General features: G+C 34.8%; 1 protein-coding gene across 1 annotated transcript in view; it reads right to left on the bottom strand.

The window, feature by feature from the left end:
• Positions 1-22,204, bottom strand: part of LOC150077103 (tRNA (guanosine(18)-2'-O)-methyltransferase TARBP1) — a 110,351-nt gene that overhangs the window by 56,919 nt on the left and 31,228 nt on the right. The window contains exons 7-9 of the mRNA XM_090385785.1: positions 20,368-20,381; positions 8,872-9,120; positions 2,476-2,582 (exon numbers count right to left, since the gene is read on the bottom strand). Of these exons, the coding sequence (XP_090241911.1) occupies positions 2,476-2,582; positions 8,872-9,120; positions 20,368-20,381 (370 nt within the window). The remainder of the gene's footprint in view (positions 1-2,475; positions 2,583-8,871; positions 9,121-20,367; positions 20,382-22,204) is intronic.

Genomic DNA, 22,204 nt, shown 5'->3' with positions numbered 1-22,204 from the left:
AATTCACAAGTTTCAATTTGTATTTCAAATTTTTAAAAAAATATATTTACTATAGTATTAGAAAATAAAATTTACCAACGAAAGTTTAATACTGAAATAACAGTATTAAGTTGTAATATATAACAACAGTATTAAGCTGTAATATATAAAAAATTTTAGAAAAGAAAATTAAACAAACAGCTCAGACAATTTCAGAAACGCATCATTCAAGGAAATATTCTTCTAAAGACATAAAGAACAACTAAAACCTGGTATTTTACTTTTATTTCTTAACAATTTATGAATAAATTCCTTATTAATTTACATTACTGCAAAAACTGTCAGCCAGTGAAATTCTGCTAAGAAAAAAATGCTGGGAATATACCAAGATAATACAGTGATACTACAGAATGAGAGTGGGTATAGTTGTGTGCACACATGTACACATATTTGCAGAGTAAAATACTAATAAATAATGTACAATGTAAAGAACAATGTACTTTTCACAATTTATATTTCCATAGAGCTCTAAATATTATAGGAAGCTGAGAACAAAAATCTGTCTGATGGCCTCAGAAACTTTTCAAGTTGATTTTTTTTTTTTTTTTTTTTTGTGTTCAGTAGTCAACTAATCTCAGTTCACAACTATGAGGTTCCTCCTCCCATCTCCAGGTAGCTGTTTTTCATATTATGTAATTTACAACAACCTCACAAGCTCAAGAGTAAATTGTTCAAATCATAGATTTATTTCATAAATAATGTACTTTGGAAAGAAATACACTTTGGAAAGAAATAAAAAAAAGCATATTTTGGAAAGAAATTTATTTCTTTCCAAAATACACTTTGGATAGCTAGTACAAAAATTAGTATAAAAATCAACCACTATAAAAAGTATAGAGTATCATTTACGCTTTTAAAGCAGTAAGTTAAAATTTAGTTCTTTAAATTAAATATCTTTCACACCTCATACCCTTTCAAAAAAAAACCCTTTCCTGATCTTTATGATTCTTCTGATTTAAGTTAATTATTAGGCTCAAATTAATAGCATAGCTTAATTTGCGGTACTCACCTTTTTATATAATCTGCAATTGACGTGTTGAGTTAGGATAAAATGGTAGTTGAGTTTAAAAATTGGAATTAATATGGATACGTTTAAATTTTGGAAACGGAGTTTAAAATATGCTCAAGGAAATAGAAGTGCATATCTTCATCTTTGGTTGTCATGAATTAAAAGTTGAAATGATAAAGCTAGGAAAGTTAAACTGAGGAGGCCCAAGAGCCGTAACGAATTGGCTTTCGTTGTTAATGTCTTCAGTTGGCGATAGTGGGAGGGAGTGAACGCGTACATTTAAAAGACTCAATGTTCCCGTGATGCTCTTTGATACATGTGGTAATCTCAGGTGCATGAGATTCCAAGCCGGTGAGAGGTTAAGCTATGCTATTAATTTGAGTCAATTTAAATCGGTACTTTAAGAATTCTACAATTTATCTGATTGTTAATTATTAGGTTAAAATGTAACAATAACTTGGATAATTGCTAGGGCCATTCCTGTTTCTGATTTTCTTAAATAACTTTACTTAATGGATAGAGAGTGTGATGATGTGAAGAGCAGTAGAGTGGTAACAAGCACCAGGCACTGCTCTTTCAAGGTTATTTGATTAGGCTTCAGAGAAGGTCAGATAAGTGGAAGTAATTTTTGCTGAAAAATGCAAGTTGTTTACATTTGGATAATAATTCCAAAATAACATATACACTTGGAGAGGTTAAATTAAAAACAGCACAGAAAGACAAGGATTTATGATCAAGGCAGACAGATAGCAGTGGAGGCACATGGTGACCGACTGATGATTTATCGAAAGAGGAAAGATTATAATTTCCCTTCCCTTGTAGATAGAAGAGAAGTTATAATTCAACTATGTAAGACAATAGTGAGAATGTATTTGGAATACTGTGTCCAGGTATGGAGGCCATATGTGAAAAAAAAAAAAAAAAAAAAAAAACACTTTCTTAAAAAGGTTAAAAATCAAGCTCTCTAAACTATAGGTACTTTCCTCCCTCCCATATTCAAAGTCTCTCTTCATACGGAGGAGAGACTTTGAATATGAAAGATAGATGCACTGTTTGTCTTCCCTCAGAGGGGATCTGATTCAAGTTCTAGGACTTTGAGAGGTAATTGTAAAATGAATAAAAGTAAAATTTTCATAGTATAAAATAATACTAGATCAGGAGGCATAAATTCAAATTTTTTGGGTAAAAAAAACCCATATAATCTGGATAGTAGGAAGTAAACAAATTGGTTGTTAACATTGGGATAAGTTACCTTGAGAAATAAAAACTGATAGACAGGGGAAATTCAAAGGCCAGCTCAACTGGGACTTATGAGAGAAAATATATAGACACCCCCCCCCCAGGCTAGAGTAGGAAGAGCCAGGTTTTCTTGCATAATGTGACCAATATTAATAGTAATACTAACCCTACAAAAAAGAAATGCTCACCTTGGTGATTTCTTCTACTCTGTGATGAGTTATATATGAAAATATATCTTGCAAAAATGGCAAAAACACATAAACGACATCTTCAGTCTGGATAGGTGCATTTTTTCCTAAAATGAACAAAGGTAAAATGGTATGAAAGTTATACTGTGTATGAACAGTCGGGTATTATAAAATAGGCTTAACACTATATTAATACAATAACTAATCACTTCACTCTATTTTACAAATTAAATAAACTATTTTGGTCATTTTGTTATCTGAAGAAACACTAAAAATTAAGACTTTCAATTAAACATGTTATGGTCTTAAAGGATAAATTTTCTTATATAATCATTAGCTAGCATTAAAAAAATCTAGATAAACAGGAATTAACAGAAAAATTATGTACTAAATTATCATGATATTAGAAAAAAACATGCACAACAAAGGAGAGTCAATGACTGCACAATTACCCACAGATCTTTTTCAGTCTCCACTGAAAAAGATCCGGAGTATTACCAACTGTGTTGTACTACTCCGGGTGTAGTACAACACAGTTGGTACATTTCTTTGGGGTTACTGCTACCCATTTGCAGTACTTTGCATTTGTCAATGTTAAACTTATGTTGCCACTTCTCAGCCCATCTATCCAACATTTCTAGATCCTGTTATAGTAGCATACTGTCATTACCATCATTAAAAACCCTGCCAACCTTTGTATCATCTGAAAACTTCGACATTAAGCCTGATATACCTTCATCAAACGTAGAGTGAGGTTAACTATATGTGGGAAAAGAATTTTTAGCTCCAGCAAAAGGATGTTTTTGATAAACTTTTGCCGTTTTATTGATTTAATTGTCATATTAATTTATTTTCTATAAGTAGCTTTATAGTCCTAGTCACACACCTTAGTTTATTTTGAATTTAGCTAGAAATTTTGCAGGTTACTACTTAATACAGGCCTCCCTGGCTTACATAATACTCGACATACAGAAATTCGACTTTAGGTAAATTTCTGCCTGCCAGTGAAAATTTTAAAAAATCGTGGAAACGCATTTTGCATCTGTAGGAATAAATTGAGGTATCGTGAAAATATCGTAATGTGAACCCAATAACACATTTTTTTTTTTTTTTTTTTGGCAATTCGTTCCAAGGCCTTGGAAGTTGAAAATTTCACTATATAACTAAACTGTTTATCTCTCTAAGGATCATTTTTATAATGGAAATTGCACTACACTTTCCTTGTTATCATATGTTCTGTTATAAGATTCAATTTTGAACGCCTTTGTGATATTTTTCTGAAACACATTTCTGGAGGTCACTACCATAAAACAATAAATACAATTTGCATTTTTGGGTTTATTGGGCTTTTCTGTTAGCATAATCTATAATAAATGGGTAGTAAACTCAATCTTACTGAATTTGCAATAATACTGATAACTGTAATTCTGTGGGTTTTTACATTACGGTGGTGAAATGAGTTCCCCTTCACTGAAATCTTCAAATCATATAAAAAACATAAATAAATTTTCAGAATTTTCTCTCTATTCCTATTTAACTATTACAATGGTGAAGGGAAAGGGACCAGTGCACATATAAAAGAACATGTTAAAGGATCAACGCATTTAGATCAACAGTGATCACAAAACAACGTTCAGGTGCTATATTGAAGATGGAAAAGTTATTAATAATATGGATGGAAAATCAGATTCACAAGCAAGTGCCCCTGAGTCCAATGGCCATTCAAGCAAAAGCAAGAAGTATTTGTGAAGATATTAACGATAGGTACGACGAACCCCAAGCAAAGTTTGTGGCAAGCAATGGGTGGTTTAATAGGTTCAAGCATCACGCTGGTTTCCAAAACATTAAAGTATGCAGTGAAGTCACCAGTGCCAATTCTGCAGCAGCAGAGAAATTTTGTGATGTGTTGGAAAAAACCCTTTCTAAATCTCCACAGTCCTCAATTTCTGCAGCGGCATGTTTATCAGCTGGAGAGTGAATTCTGACCACGATGCTTGAAAGGTAAAACTTGCTGAACTTATGCTTGTCTCCTCTCTTTTGTAATTTTATAATTTTGAAATTTTTGCAAACTTTTGTAATTTTTCCTGCACATAAGATAAAAAAATTGAATAAATAATTCTATTTACATGTTCGTCGAACATTTATTTTTTGCTTCAATCAAATTCAGCGTGCATAGTTTGAAGCATTTCAATTAATAAGCATTTAGGGAAATTCTAACTTATGTAAAATTCGACTTACGTAGAGTTCTGTGGAATGCAATCCTACGTAAGTCTCCATAAGTGGCTGTATATGTAGAACCTTTCTGTTCGAAATTTGCCACCATTGTTATAGAACAGTATATCGTACGGCACAGCACAGAATATATCTCGAACTTGATAGCGTAATTTAAATATAAAACTTGATAGTGTAAGATAAATGTAAAACTTGATAGCATAATAAGTATCACTACATTTAGGAGTCTGTTAGCTTGGCGTAGTGTTGTCAATTGATCAAGTAAATTTTGTTAATCTTATTAATTTTCATTGTCAATCAATTAAATTACCCTCATAGTATGTCCAATTTGGACATACTATGAGGGTAATTTCATCTATTCATTCTCTTCAATAGTCTGTCTAGTTCTTCCTTGATTTATGTAAGCTATCAATTTCCAAAATAACAGATGAAAGTTTGTTCCAACAATCAACCACCCATTGGCTAAAGGTAAACTTCCACACATCAATTCTACAACCATCCTTCCTCACACTGAATTTGTGCCTCATCATATGTATGATCTGAGCAAGAGGAAAAATTCCATCAGCATTGAGCTTGCTCAATCCATTTAAAGCCCGAAACACCTTATTCAGATCACTTTGCAGGTGCCTAGTCTCCAGACGCTGCATTTTGCAGAACTGAAGCCTTTCTTGGTAAGAGCACCCCTCTGTTCCACTCACCAGTCTTGTTGCCCTTCTCTGTACTTGTTTCAGCAGCACCAAATATTTCCTAAAATGAAGCTTCCAAACCTGTATGCAAGATGTGGCCTGACCATTGTCTTATACAATAGGATAATCACCTCTTTATCCCTGCTAGCAAAATTCCTGTATATCATCGACAATATGAGCTGTCCTAGAATTCTCTCTGCATTGTTCAGACAACTTCATATCTGACTGTACAACTACCACCAGGTCTTTTTCATTTCCATTATGCCAAGTGCAGTACCATACGGTTGGTATACATTACTCTACCACACAGTTGATGGGGTTAATGCTACCCATATGAAGTACTTTGCATTTATCAATGCTATTTAATTGCCATTTCTCAGCCTAACTTTTCTAGATCCTGTTGTAGCAGCATACTGACATTAACAACCCTGCCAACCTCCCTATCATCTGCAAATTGGGCATTACATTAAGCCTATTATACCTTCATCAATATCATTGATATATATAAAAAACAACAATGGTCCAAACACTGAACCCTGGGGTATTCCACATTAGTCCATGAAGAGCAATGTCCACTGATTATTATTCTCTGTCTTCTCCCACTCAACCATCCCTTTAGCAGCAACTTGCCCTTAATGCCACACTGCTCCAATTTGTACAGGTCTTTTATGTGCAACCGTATCAAAAGCTTTCCGGAAAAGCAAGTATATAATATCAGAATGATTTTTTGAATCCAGTTCCTATGTGACCGCATCGTAGTAGCCAATCAAATTGGTTAAACGAGATTTCCCCTTAACAAACCCATGCTGTGTTTGAAGTAAAATTGTGTCTTTGTCTAGATATTCCTGCATTACTTATTTAACCAGTAACTCCACTATTTTCCCTGAAACAGAAGTTAAACTAGCAGATCTATAATTACTTGTTGGACACATTTGCACATCTCCAGTACTCAGGGACCTCCCCTGAATCCAAGCATGCTCTCATAATTATGGATAAGGGTTTGCTTACTTCCTATGATCCCTAACATAAAACTTCTGTCATCATCCTTCCCTATTCCTCATGTGTGAATGTAGATGCAAAATACTCTGAGTTTGTCAGCAACCTGAGTAGGATCAATGGTTGAACAATTGATATCAAGTGGGACAATCTGATTCATCTCCTTCCTTCTAGAGTTTACATAAGTAAAGAAGTCTCTGCTGTTTTTCTTTGCATCCTTTGCCAAAAATTTCTTGTAATCACACTTCGCTTGCCTAATCTCCTTTGTGACTTGATTACAGACTAGCTTATATCTAACATAGGCTTCTGTGTCACTTGATAATTTATATGCATCCCATGCATTTTTCTTCTCTACCATGAGCCTCATTAATTCATCTGACATTTAGGCCTAAATCTTGAACAGTATTTTAGTTGGTATGAAAAGCCTAGTGACTTCCAATATTAATTCCTTGAATACTTCCCATTCAGAATTTGCTGTTGTTAACATCATCAGTTGATTCCACTGTATATAATTTAAAAACTGTCTGAGATCACTGTAGTCATCTTTATTTACAAAAGCAAAAACCCTTCCCTTCATCCTGATGGTAGTTACATCTTTAACTAAATCCCACATCAGTAAACCGTGATCACTGTCACTTAGTGGTTCCTTTATCTGCATATTCTTAATGAATAAATAATCATTGCTGATAATCAGATCAAGAGTATTACTTCTTCTGGTTGCTCCTCGAACATGCTGCTGTAGAAAATAATCATCCAATAAATCAACAAAAGTCTTGCTAGTGTGCGAGTGATCAATCCACAATTTCCAGTCAATATCTGGGAAGTTAAAATCTCCATTGTAAGCCATTCTAATTTACTGGCCCACTATTTCTCTGTACATCTGTTTGTTGTACTCTTCTGAGTCACTAGGCCCGTAAAACACTCCTACTCTCATTTTTACTTTCCCAGTGGATATATTACACCAAACTGACTCAACACTGCACTGTCCATCTATGTGTCAACTGGATGCACTGCCTTAGATTTAATGCACTTCTTAACTAGGAGCTCTATGCGTCCCTATCATCTCTGTCCTTTCTGTATACATTGTACTCCTCATATTCAAATCCTGCATCCCTTATATTTGAGTAACATCACATCTCTGAAATCCCAACAGTGTCTGCATTTAATGTCTTGACCGGCACCTCAAATTCATTAAATTTATTTGCTATAATCCTAGCACTGGTGTTTATGCAAGTATAAACAAGCTAATCCATGTGCTGTGTTAGGATAACTTAAAGTAAGAACAGGTGTTTACTTGTTTCATGATGACTACCAACAATTCTTGAAATCCCCAACAGCTTGCTTTCAAGGCTGCTGCTCATTCCAATAGAAGCAGTGCAAGAATCACTTTCACCTCTGCCTTTGGCTCTAGTTAAATTATTAGTCTGTATATTTCCTCCAAGCTAGCAAGCAGTGTTCTGACCCCCCCTAACCCTGCCTCAATAGCATCAGCAAATATTCTTGCACTCTTTCTATTTAAGTGTTTCCCATCCCTGTAGAAGCAGTCTCTCCTGTTTACAAGCACAGACCATGCTGAGAAATATTCTACCTAATGATCTTTGCACAATCTCGCCAGGAGCAAACTGATTGACAAGGCTCTCATCCTATACTCCCTCTTGTCATATCTTAGCAGAAATGTAGACACTTTTGAATTTAACCCTAACTTGCAACTTTTTTTTAACATTGCCCTGTACTTTTAAGTAAGTCTGCAGATCTCCTACTGTTAATGTCATTAATGCCAACAGGTACAACAATATTATCTTCTGTGTCCTTAAAAGATTAGATCTGCTCTATAACATCATCAGTTTTGACCCTGGCAGACATACCCCGATCCAATTCCGCTTGTCATTTTTGCACCATATATTTCTTGTTTCCCTGAAAATAGAATCATGAACAACAACTAACTCCTGCCTTGGGGGATGCTGCTGTGATCAAGTGCAAGCTCTGGTGTTGATGTGGGCAGCTGAGAGATTGATAGGCTCCTGATTCAATTCCTTTGAGGGTGGATGCCCTCAAAGGAATTGTGTAGTATTTGAGGTATCGTGTTTTTTTTTTTTTTTTTTTGCTGATGCTGCATAAGCTTGCTTTCTTGCATCTTTTGCCACTGCTAATGCCAATGTCCACTTGTTTTTGAATAGCATGAATGATAATTTTTTTGATTCAGCTATTTTTAGTATATTAGTTAGAAATCAAATCAGTAATAGATTCTCTGTTTTCAACAAAAAATAAACTCATCTGGTAAAATATGGGAAAATAACTGTTTCTTCTAGAGTGGAACTTGAAATTAATTCTTATCAGTAATTAAAAGGGAAAAAAAACACTTATTTTCATATTTCAAATTCTGTAAAACTGTAGAAGCAAAATTAGATATCTGCAGTGTCAAAATACAAATAATAAAAGAAATTTATGTAGGAATAATTATGATACTAACTCTTATCATTACCTTTCCCTTCAACCAGTATTGATATAAAAACCTGCAGTGCATGATGAAACTTTTGTTTTGGCATATATGGACGAGAAAAATAGGTAGCTAAGATGTTAACAACAGGTGAGAGTAACTGATTCCATTTGAGGCATGATGAATTGCTATGATGACAGTTATGAGATTGGCACACAAGTCTGGCATCTGCTAACAGCCATATCATTCTGGCTAGTCTTAAGATCTCATGTTTTTCTATAAAGGTATTTTCATCTGAATAAAAGAGAAAAGAAATAATTATCTTTAAAGTAAAGTATTATAAGTGCAAGGAAAACATTAAAAAAAAATAAATAAGGAAAGTGCATGACATATATCTTACAGTATAACTGAAGTTGCTTTAATCAAGAAAATTTGCCAATATATTAAAGAATATACTCATATATATTTAAACTTTTCACCCTGTAATGTGAGAAATTGCATGAACTGTAGAACATTAAACAAATTCATTAGTGATTTTTATTAATAACTAATATAATACCTAAATTATATTATAATAATTACATTATTAATAACTATATATTAATGACTAACAAAATTATAATAACTGAATTAATCTATAAAAATGCATACACAAAGTTATTTCTCAGAAATCATATTAAATAATTCTTAGTTTCTATTGCTTTTCTTACGTGATTAATTACTTATGTGTTAACCTTGTGATGGTGGCAAAAACCATCACTGCAAGGTTAACACAATACAAGAAAAGGAGAAAGGAAAAACAATGTTTCTTCTTTCTCACCAATATTGAAATCAGTCACAGCATTAGGATACTATAAATTCAACAAGATTTCATATTTGTGCTTAACACAAAAGAGGATGGGTTGTGCTATTCTGAGTAAGCACCAAAGCAACTAAAGTAATGACATATTATTATTATATCTAATTGATCTGTTACAGACACAGGGCCTGATGGCTGTGGACTACCTGAACATTGTTGCAGATCATATAAACTAGACCAGAAATGTACAGATGGCATTTTCAGAACATTCAGATTTATTTCAGATAAAAAGAAATTTTTTTTTTTTTTTAGGAGCATTAGCAACTAAGGCCATATTGCTCCAGGGATATGCGGTGGTCATTCCCTGACCTTTCCACATCCTCTGTATTTGGTGGTCATGGGCTCGAACCCCAATCTAATCAAGGAGCATGTGCTACGCACTGCTGCTCCTGCCCACCTGGCTATGGAGGTGCCCTTGCATGATGCATGTGAATTCACAGTTTTACAGGTTGTCAACAGATATCAACACCAATCACAGAATAAAGAATGTTACTTGTACGTTTCCTGTCTCTAGCACTCTTTTAAAATGATCACCCTGCAAATACTTGCAAAGTTCAGCCAAAAATGGCCTATATCATATGTAGACTAAGAAAAGAGTATCACCTATATTGTTCTTTTTATATTTTTATTTATACTGAACAGGATACCATACACATATAAGGCATGACTCAAAAATAAGCTGTCTATTCATTACAGCTAATGAGAGAAGGGTAAGTAATCAACAGTTGTTTTTCCATTTTTTGTGTCAAAATAATATACTGTTCAGGTTGCACTACTCATAAATTAATTATTTGCCATTTAACAGTGAGCTAGGGACTGCCAAACTCTAAGCTTCACTATTGAAGAACAAAGTACCATCCTACTGCAAAAGATGAAAATGATACTGACAGCCATCATGAATTGGTAAGTTTTTTTGTTTTTTTTTTACCCAAAACACAAAAGGTATTTGAGTCTATATTACTCTAGCACCATGAGTGGGTTGAAGGTTGTGAGCACAAAAGATACATGCTGGAGCTAAATTTGCTGATATTTTATTTATTTTAATTATAGTCACACAATTATAATTCAAATCAAATTATTTTCTCATTTTAGGATAAGTGAAAGCTTTAGTAACTTTACCTTGCTGAAATTCATTTGTTCTTGAAACTTCTAAAAGATTATTCAGAGACTGCATGCAAAACATCCCTGCAGATTTAATATTTAAATATTGCTGCTTATGCAGCATTTCTGAAGACAGCCACGTGACTACATCATTCCACTGTATACTGTTTCTGGAGATGCTTTCAGTGCTTTTAAACAATATGAACAACTTGGACAAGTCTTCATATGTAAACAGCCTCTGTGGAAATAAAATTTAAAAAAAATAATAAATATATATATATGTGTATCTGTTCATATGTGTACAACAATTTTGGTAACAGTTGCACTTTCAGCTATAACCAACAAGGTTATAACTACAAGTACATTACCTGTGGGTGGCATACCATGAATTACCCACGATAAAATTTGGAAGTAGAAATGAAAGACAAAAAAAAAATAAATAAATAAGAGGGACACTGCGATGTGCTTGGCACTGCAGAGTGCATCCTAGTATCATGACTCATGACATGACTAATGTTACTCGTTTAAAAAAAAAAAAAAGTGCAACCACAGTAGCAAAGTAGCCAGCAAGCAAAGGTCAACATTCAAATAAGAAAATGCCTTGTTGGTACAGCTCTTTTACCAAAACAGTAATGCCTTGGCAGCACTTCAGAAGTACTGCTGTTTTAAACACTTAGGCTGTAGTTGTAGTAGTAATCGCAAATGATGCAAGAAAGCAAGCTTATACAGCATCAGCAAAAAAAAAAACCTACACAGTTCATCCAACCATACCCTCTAAGAATTTGTCTAACTCTTCCTTGAATTTATTCAACCTATCCACTTCCACAACAACAGACTGAAGCCTGTTCAAACAATATCAACTACCTGCTGGTTAAAGGCAAACCTCCACACATCGACCCTGCAACCATCCTTACTTAACTTGAATTTATACCCTCTCTTGTGTGTAGTCTCAGCAAGTGGAAGAATGCCATTAACATTCAGCTTACCCAATCCATTCAAGGCATTAAACACCTCAATCAGACCTCCCCACGGGTGCTTAATCTCGAGATGCTGCAATTTGCAGAACTGAAGCCTTTCTACGTAAGAGCATCCTTCTGTTTCCTTCACCAGTCTAGTTACGCTTCTTTGCACCCATTCCAGCAGATCTACATCCTTCCTAAAGTGAGGCCTCCAGACACTCAAGGTGAGGCCTAACCATGGCCTTATACAAAGGGATAATCACCTCCTGATCCCTGCCAGCAAGTTTCTGTATATCATTGACAAAACCCTGTGAGCTGTCCCTGCAGTATGTCTGCACTGCTCAGAGAATTTTAGGTTAGACTGCACAATTACCCCCAGATCTTTTTCATTTTCCACTGCCCTGAGTGTAGTACTACACAGTTGACAAGTTACTCTGGGATTAATGCTACCTATATGAAGTAGCATGCATTTGTCAATGTTAAACTTCAACTGCCATTTCTCAGCCTATCGATCCAATATTCCTAGATCTCGTTGCAGTAACTCACTCAGATGACTGTCATTAACTACCCTGCCAACCTTTGTATCATCTTCAAACTTAGACATTAAGCCTCATATACCTTTACCTTCACCAATATTGCTGATAAATATTGAAAACAACAATAGGCCCAGCAATGAACCCTGGGGAACTCCACTAATAACATTAATCCATGAAGTGCAGTAACCATTGATAACCACTCTCTGTCTTCTTCCCCTTAATCATCCCTTTATCCATAGCAGTAATTTGCCCTTAACATCACACTGCTCCAGTTTGCACAGCAGTCTTATGTGCAACAGTATCAAAAGCTTTCCTGAAATCCAAGTACATGTCAAAATTATTTTGACCTCATATACTTGGTAGTCACACTGCAAGTGATTTCGGGAAAATATCTCAGGTCCATGTCAATTCAGCATAACAATTTTTCATACGACAGTTCAATGCATGAAAAAAAAAAAAAAAAAAAAAAAAAAAAAAAAAACACTGACAAAAATGTGAACTTCAATATGCCATAGTATAAATGGTTAATTCAGTGATCAAGTATGGTTCTTGATGTTTTTGAAAGCACATTATTATCCATCTTCTTTTTTTAATGTGCAATCAACTTTTTTTTAATGGTGATCCTATAATAAAGTCCCATGGATGGGTTAAAGGTAAGAAAAAGAGAAAAAACTTAATCATGTTTTATTTTCTCTTCTGTAGTTCATATTTTTACGATATGTCATCATCATCATCAGCCATTTTCAATCCACTGCAGGAAAAAAAAAAAAAAAAAGCTTACTTGAAAAGGCTATTCTCTTTCTGGATAATGGCCACCGTAGCTAGGTGGTCAAAGCATTTCAGTTGATCATGGTTAAAGCCTACATGACTACTAAATTCAGTGATGTTCTAGTTCTCTCTCTCTCTCTCATGAACTCATCTAACCCTACATGTAATATGCCGACCGGGCTAGCCAGGTGGGTAAAGTGCCTGCCTGGCAATCCAAAGGTCGTGGGTTTGAATCCTGCCTCTGGCTTGGATCAGAGTAAAATGCAGAAACTTTGGGAGGTGCATTATGGCCATAGAAGCCAATGCACCAACAACTAACAAAAAAAATATATATATACATATATATATATATATATATGTAATCATCATCAACCATTTTAAATCCACTGCAGGATGAAGGTCTCTTGAGCAACTTTCCAGTTCCTTCTGTTTTGAGCATTGGCCATCCATTTACTACCCACAAACTCATGAATTTCATCTATCCATCTCCGCCTTTGTCTTCCAGGTTTTCTTCTAGCTCCTCTTGGGTACCATTCTGTTATTTTTTTAGTCCATCTGTCATCATGTCTTCAAGATATGTGTCCTGCCCAAGACCATTTTAGTTCTTTAGTTTTGATAAGAATGTCCTTTTACTTGAGTTTGCTGCCTAATCCATGTGTTTCTCTTCTTATCTAACAGTCTGATTCCCAATATAATTCGTTCCATTCTTCGCTGTGTAGTTCTCAGCTTCTCTTCCATTCTTTTGGTGAGTGCCCAAGTTTCACTTCCATAAGTCATGGTGGGGAGTACACATTGGTTAATTATTTTACGTTTCAGACAAACTGGGATAATTGCTCTTCAGTATGTGACTATATTTCCTGAATGCTATCCATCCAAAATTTATTCTTCTCTTGACTTCCAGCCATTTATCATTATTACAGCTAATAACTTGTCCCAGATAAGTATATGACTCCACCTTTTCAATTACTGCTCCTTCAATCATTATTTCCCTTTCTGTGGCATACTTGTTCATCATTACTTTTGTTTGAGCCATATTCACCTTTAGCCCAAAATCCTTACTAACTGTGCATAACTGATTAAGATTTTCCTCTAATTCTTTGGGATTGTGGCTTATGAAAACAATGTCATCTGAAAATCGTAAATGGTTTAGGTACTCTCCGTTCACATTGACTCCTTTCTGCGACCAGTCTAATCTTCAGACAGCTTCCTCAAGGGCAGCAGTAAACAGCTTCGGAGATATTGTGTCTCCTTGTCGAACTCCTTTCTCGATTTTAAATTTCCTACTGTCTTTGTCTAGTCTAATAAAGGAGGTAGCATTCTCACATATTTTCTTCAAAATCATAATATATGGAGTATCTATGCATTATTGTCTTTTCAGTGCCCAAAACATTGCCTTATGCTGTATGGAGTCAAATGCCTTTTCATAATCCACAAATGCCAGGCATAATGTTGTTTTATATTCATTTGCTTTCTCCATTACCTGTGACATTATGTGAAGGTGATCCATAGTTGAGAATCCTGTCCTAAAACCAGCTTGCTCTTTCGGTTGATTCTCATCAAGTATTCTTTCTAATCTGTTAGTAATGACCCTTGTCTGTTAGTAATGAATAGAATCTGTTAGTAATGACCCTTAGGATATGTATAAGGAGTATAGGAAAAAAAAAGTATAGGAAATGCTACTAGTAGAATAGTGCAGGCGTCAGTTGTGTTAAATATGTTTAAAAAAAAACTAATAAATAACCTTACACAATCCAATCTCTCCAGGGCCAAATTGATTGACAAGGCTCTCATGATATAGTCCCTCCCATTGTGTCTGGGCAGAATTGCAGGCACTGTCAAATTTAACCCTAATTCGCTACTTTTTTTCAACATTGCATTGTAATTGTTAAGTCTGCAGATCTGCTACTCTTAATGTCATTAGTGCCAACATGTACAACAATATTTCCAGCCCTTAAAAGATGATATCTGCTCTATGTCATAAACCTTTTCCCCCTGGCAGACATACCCTGGTCCTATTCCATCTATTCTTTTTTCACAATATGTTTCCTGTCTCCCTGACAATAGAGTCACCAACAATAACTAGCTCCTGTGGGACCAGTGCATTCTGCCCTGAACATTGCAGCTCTGCACAAGAGTGAGCTCTGGCATTGAGTTGGGCAGCTGAGGGCTTGATGGACCCCATTTTAATTCCTTTGAGGGCATCTACCCTACTCTTCAAACTCTCATAGATGCCCATCAGAACATTCGGTTGGTGCCTAATTTTTTGACACTCCCTGCACCTAGCACACATAAAGACATCCTTCTCCTCCTTGGCTAGATAATGTCCTGTTCCAGAAAGTCCGCAAGCAAATATTTCACAAGCTGCACATTGTACAGGATGATAAGAAAGGCTCTCCGCAGTAGTACTAGACATATAACATTCACTTTATTGGCAAACATTTTACATAATATTTACAAATACTGCATTCAGACTACATGCTGAAAAATATATCCACCATTTTCTCAACTCAGAAATTCCAAAAGTATCAATAAATTAAAAACAGCAATAAATATTAAGTAAAATGTTTGCCAACAGCTACTGCAGAGAGACTTTTCAATCATACTGTATTTACCTCATTCTTACAATATATGAATGCTTTAGTACCTTTACCTTGATGAAATTGTTTTATTATTGAGACACCTAGGTTATAGAAAATGTATAAGAGTTATAATGTAGTTAAGTTTACTTAACTCTTGTCCTTAAAATACACCAACAGCTACAGATGTCTATAAAAGTTAAAAGGTTCTTGCTATTATTTAAAATTAAGTATCAACTGTAATAAGCATTGCTTCTCCTCTATGGTAACCCCATTTTGCAAGCTATCTGATTTGTGTGTCATCAGACCCATCCTCTTAAGTGCAATAGAGGGATGGGAAAAAATTTCTCCAAGAATTAGGAATATTCTCAATTAAGAGTTTCCATACTTAGCTTCTCTCACTTGTTTGGTGTCAATTTGTATTCAAAATGCTCCTTAGATCAGTGCATAAATAGCTCATGTTTACTAGCATTTGCAGTGTATGTGCTCACAAACTAGTACTTGATGTATAGTAAAATCTGCAGGTATGCCACTTTAAAAAAGTTCTATTTCATATGCATTTCTGGCACAGATTCTTTATTGTAATATTTTATCCACTTCCAGTTTGTAATTCACCATAATCTGGCTTATTAATAATCTAGACTATGTTTTGGAGGCATAGAATGTTTGTAGATAGTTTATCACATCCATTCGCATATTGCATTTTCCCCCTTGAGACATGGCAACTATTGATGTAATGGTGTTGACATTCCTGCCATACTGATCAGTTTTAATGTGAATCAATTGCTACATGTTTGGCTGTTGCATAATGGAAATCACACCAAATCTAGAGTTCTCTGGTCAAAAGTATAGTGTGGTTTGCTTTATCACAATGATGAACAATGTTGATTTCTGTTCATGCAAGAAAGCCAACATTTTAGAACTAGAGTAAACTTTATTTGAAGAAATTTCTTTATTTTCAAGATACTGCATTTGTTTCAAATCATTTTCCAACACACAATACAACTACTGCATGCAATTTTTTGACAACTTTTGAAGTCAGTAAATTTTCTCCAGAGCTTTTTATTATTGTACTTTTTTTTTTGTACATTTTTAATAGCAGACCTTCATACCTTCAGAAGTCCTATGATAGTTTTATAGAACCAATATCTGGCAAAAAAAAAAATGCTGGGCTATGGACAGGATACTTTCTATATGCATGCAATGTTGAATGACACTAGACATTCAACATCATAAAACTTTTCTATGTAATAGTGACAGCCATATAGTGCAAGGAAGCCACAGGCTTTTGCTACACTGGCCAAGTAAAAAGAGTATATAAGAAATTACAAATTATTTGTTTCCCTCCTCACATAGGTAAATATCCAGTTGACCTTTGAATTTATTCAAACTGTCAGCCTCAACCACCTGCGAGGGCAACCTGTTCCAACAATCAAGTCTAAATTTCTTCCCCTGTAATTTGAATTTATGTCCCCAATTTCTGGAATTCTCTGTAACAGTGGAAATTCCATCTTCATTAATTTTATCGCAATCCAGTAACTTATGAGGTGCCTGGTTGCCAAGCTCTGTAGCCCACATAATCAGACTCTCTCTCCTCATACAGTCATACCTTTACTGATCTCACCATTCGAGTTCCTGTCTTTGGACCCTTTCAAGAAGCTTAATGTCTTTTTTTCAGATGAGATCTTTATACTTTTAGTATCAGCATTAGTTAAGGCATATGATGCAAGAAAGCAAGCTTTTACAGCATTAGCAAAAAAAAAACCTTCCCGTTTCACTCATCCGGTCACTCCAAATGTTTGTCTAGTTCAGCCTTAAATTTATTTAAGCTATCAACTTCCACAACAACAGATAGAAGTCTGTTCCAGCAATCAACTACCCTCACTCTACAATCTTCTCGAATAATAGATGCCATATAGCACCTTAAACTGTCAAAGTCCCGTTCCCTCTTCTGAAATTAAAACTTGTGCCTTTACTTCAACTACTGCAACATCTTTCTTACTGACGACTATGTGATCGCTACCTGCCAATGATTCCTATATTTTAAGCCCTGTGATGTCAGCAAATTTGTGAGTAATGATGAGGTCAAGCATATTTTCACCCCTAGTATTATCTCTGACATTGCTGGTACAAATAATAATCTAGTTTATTTTTAAAAAAATGTTCCTCAAGGTAAGTTTCCCTCCCACTTATTCCAATCAATCTGGGCAGATTGAAGCCCATAATAAGACATTTGCATTTGCTTGCCCATTCAATCTGCATGTAAAGACTCTGGTCATACTCTTCGTAATTTCCCAGTCTATAGATTACTCTCACTCTCTTTATACCCTTGCTTCCAACTAACTCACTACACAGATTCTATGCTGCCCCTTCTATCTTTCCTAAATACATTATACATAAGTGGAACTCGTTATCTCCAATTTCCAAGTATCACCATGTTTCTGTTAGCCCTATTATGTCAGTATTAGTTGTCCTAACCAGGAGTTCAAATTCAGCTATTATATTAACAACACACCTGACATTACTGTAGACACAGTTAAGACACATCCTGACACACCCCTTGAAGTTATTTAAGGCTTGTTTCTCTATCTTTCTCAACTCATTTAAAATGTTGCTATCCTCAGAACATCTTGTCAATGTTGGCTGTTGTGGCAACAAACAAGAATCAAACAAGGTGAGTGCAAGCATTACTTGACTTACATCATCAGATAAAAGATCTATAGTACCCTCCTCCCCCTACCTAACAGATTCCCTGAACCCTTAAGGTATCCTCAATGACACTAGCAAAAATCCTTGCACCACCTTTGTTCAAATGAATACCATCTCTACAAAACAGATTCCTTCTATCTACAAGTGTGGGTCATGTTGATAAAAATCCCCCTCCCCAGAGTACTGCAGATTCCCTCAAGTATTGAGTTAATCCACAAGGCTTTCAGCAAATAATTTCAACTATTGTGTGTGGGCAGAATTGCAGACACATATATTCTGACCTACCTCACGGAATTTTTTCAGCATGGTCCTATATTTATCTAACATTTGATCAGGTCATGTTCATTTAATATCGTTAGTCCCCATGTGAATAATAATGCTCTCTTTACCTCCCTTAAAATCTGACAATCTGTTGATAACATCATCAACTGCCGATCCCAGCAAACACACTATGGTTCTGGTCCACCTATCTTTATTACAAAAAATATTACCCATTTCCCTTACAATAGAATCTCCCAATAAAACTACATTACCTTCAATCAGAGCAGTATGTTGTTGTTGTTATTTGGTTTTTAGGAGCATTAGCAACTAAGGCCATATTGCTCCGGGGATATGCAGTGGTCATTACCTGACCTTTCCGCATCCTCCATATTTGGTGGTCACGGGCTCAAACCCTGGTCTAATCAAGAAGCGTGTGCTATGCACTGCTGCTCCTGCCCACCTGGCTACGGAGGCGACGAGCAGTATGCACTTGAATGACTATTCTTATCTGGGACCCAAACTGGGGGTGCATCACTTGAGAGGTCACGAGATACACGAGTCCCTGATGAGTTCCCAGTTACATTTGTTTCTAGGGTAAGTACTCGTTTCCTCAGTGACTCAAATTCTTCTCAAAATGCATCAAGTTCTAATTTGAGATTGGTACACTACTTATAGCAGTTGCAAAGAAAATTATCGTCAGTTGAGCTAAGTTTGTCCACTGGTCCAACCTTACAATACATGCCACTGCTATACAAAGGTCAAACTCATGACTCACACTGGAAATGGCAGCAAGTATTTCCATCTGGGCTTTGATATCCTTGGACTTTGTATTGTAAGTGGATCTTGTAGCAACCATTAATAAGGTAAAATTTGAAGTTTAGAAAGATTACAAAATTTAAATTTACAGAATTTAAATTAATAAAATATTACATAAATGAAACTGCTGATAAAACTTTAACCACTAGAGAAGTTAAATTTAAGCTACCGAAATAAAGTTATGAAGTTCCCACCAAATTATTGATAATGAAGGCCTTCTGAATATTAAGCTGTAACTTTATAATACTTAACTAAATACAAAAATAAAGTAACCTGCATGTAATAATAAACCATTAATTCAAACTATATATTAACTACAGTTTAGTATATTAAATTTTGCACGAAAAAATTTTTAAGGTAATGATAACAATGATAAATAATAAGGTAACAATGATAAATAATAGCAAAATAGCAACAATAAAAATAACACAAACCACATCTATTAAGCATAGCACTGCCTTTAAAATATAGCACTGAATTGCTCCTCTCAAAAGTGGCTCTTGAGTTCTAGAAGAATGCAGCAAGAGTTCTCTGATGGGGAGGGTGAAAAAGTGTATTAGCATAAATACAGAAAACAATAAATCAGGAATAACAATTTTAAGACATGTTAAACTACAGATTTCATTTAAGAATTGTTGTACCCACTAATTATTTTTAAAATAAATATACTAGATTCACCAACTGTCCCTTGTTTAGAGTAGTCTTGGTTCAAAGCCTCTCAGTGAAGAGTGGGGGAGATTCTAAAGGCCTGTTGAATTGATGCTATAATTAGTCAAGCTCAGATAGAGTGAGAGGGATTATTCCAATGAATTTTTCTGGGTTTTCCAGTCCAAACAACATATAAATTAGCCTGTGGACAGAAATGCTTGTAAGAGACATACGAACTGATGTACTATGACCAAAGGTAACTGATGTGCAAAAAATAAAAAACTGGAAGACATTATTAATATAATTACCTGAAACATCTTTTCTAAGAAAATCATAAGAAAATACAATACAAACTATAGTTTTCAATAGTTATATGCAGAATAATTTTTCCGTTTCATACTTATCTGAAAGATTTCAGAAAATAACTAAAACATTCATTACTAGAGGATTTTTGGAAATGCATATTTTATGCAATGCACATCATCATCATCATCATCATCATCATCCATTTTCAATCCACTGCAGGATGAAGGCCTCTCCAGCAACTTTCCAGTTCCTTCTGTTTTGAGCACTGGCCATCCATTTACTACCCACAAACTCATGAATTTCATCTATCCATCTCTGCTTTTGTCTTCCAGGTTTTCTTCTAGCTCCTCTTGGGTACCATTCTGTTATTTTCTTAGTCCATCTGTCTTTCTGTCATTTCTTAGTCCATCGAGCTATGTGTCCTGCCCAAGACCATATTAGTTTTGATAAGAATGTCCTTTACTTGAGTTTGCTGCCTAATCCATGTGTGCAATGCACACGTGGATTAGAACACATGCAATGCACATTCATTTTTAAAAGCACAATTTGAACAAAAACACTTAATTCAGCATATTTTTCAAACTCTGCCTAGAACAGGACAAATAATCTCAAAAAACTGCACCCATCAGAGTAAGGTTACAATAAAATATTGATGCAATCGTACAAATACTGATTCCTTACAAAAAAAAAAAAAAAATCATTCTTTGAAGTGTTTGGTAAAATATTTAATCTTTTTTGAGTGTTGAATCATGCCAAAAGAAAACAAACATACTCAATCTTTTGTTTCAAGACAGGGAATGAGTAGACTATGGTTCTTTTCATCTGTGGATAAATAATTAAAACTTATTTAGAAATTTATATAATACAATATCCTTTAATCACAACATGCCACAAAAAGAGGTCAGAAGGGGGTTTACTCTTGACTGGATACTGGGAACTGTCTAAAAGTCAACCAGTTCTTTGCTACAAACCATTCTGAGTATCAGAGAGGGCATAGAGGAAGGTCATGTGAATTATTCTCCTCTCTGTCTATAATGTTATGTACACTTCCCCTTCTATCTTAAAAGGCTGATGACATTCTTGAATACTGTAACGCAGTGGTTCTCAATCTTTTTTACTACTTGTATTACCAAAACAAAAATTGGAAAAATTTCAGTACCACTCATTAAAATATGTATTTGTATTATACAAATTTATAGGAAGAAAAGTCAAGGATATTCGCATAATAAGGCTAAGTTATAAATTATACATATTTTTATTTTATTTTTAATACAAAAATTGAATAAACTAAATAACAAATATTAAATAAAACAATACAAAATAAAAATGTAAAATACTTGATTAACATGGTGACTTAATTATCATCAATAACAATTAAATGCAATAAATCAGAAGAATCTGAACAAATACACCCTTGGGTACATGGGAAAAAGCCGTTTATTTTCTCTCTTTCTGCCAATTTTCTCTAATTTTAAAGGATCCATTAATTCCTTGTACATAGTTTCAGTTTTTTTTTTTTCATGTCAACGAATAAACTCGTTCAGGGTGGCCACTGAAAGACTGAAGGGTTTGAAAAAGTCATAACTTGTTCATTTTTAATATTTTTTATTTTATTTTTTTACAGGTTATAGAGCATCCCTTGGAGATTAAAATGGCTATGTATGATGTCCACCAACGAGTAAAACTCGTTGGGTTTTTCTATTCCAGTGAAAGATCAATTATTGAAATTCAGAGAAAATACCAGCAACATTTTAAAGTCCTCCTAGCAATAACGTGATTCAGAACCTAATCACCCGTTTTGAAAGAACTGGATCAGTCGGCGATCTTCCTGGAAGAGGT

The sequence above is a fragment of the Mastigoproctus giganteus genome, chromosome 12 (genome assembly GCF_048544385.1).
Source record: "Mastigoproctus giganteus isolate SK-2022 chromosome 12, ASM4854438v1, whole genome shotgun sequence".
Lineage (NCBI taxonomy): Eukaryota > Metazoa > Arthropoda > Arachnida > Uropygi > Thelyphonidae > Mastigoproctus > Mastigoproctus giganteus.
Note: the sequence above shows the minus strand (reverse complement) of the source record. Positions and strands in the feature narration are given on the sequence as shown.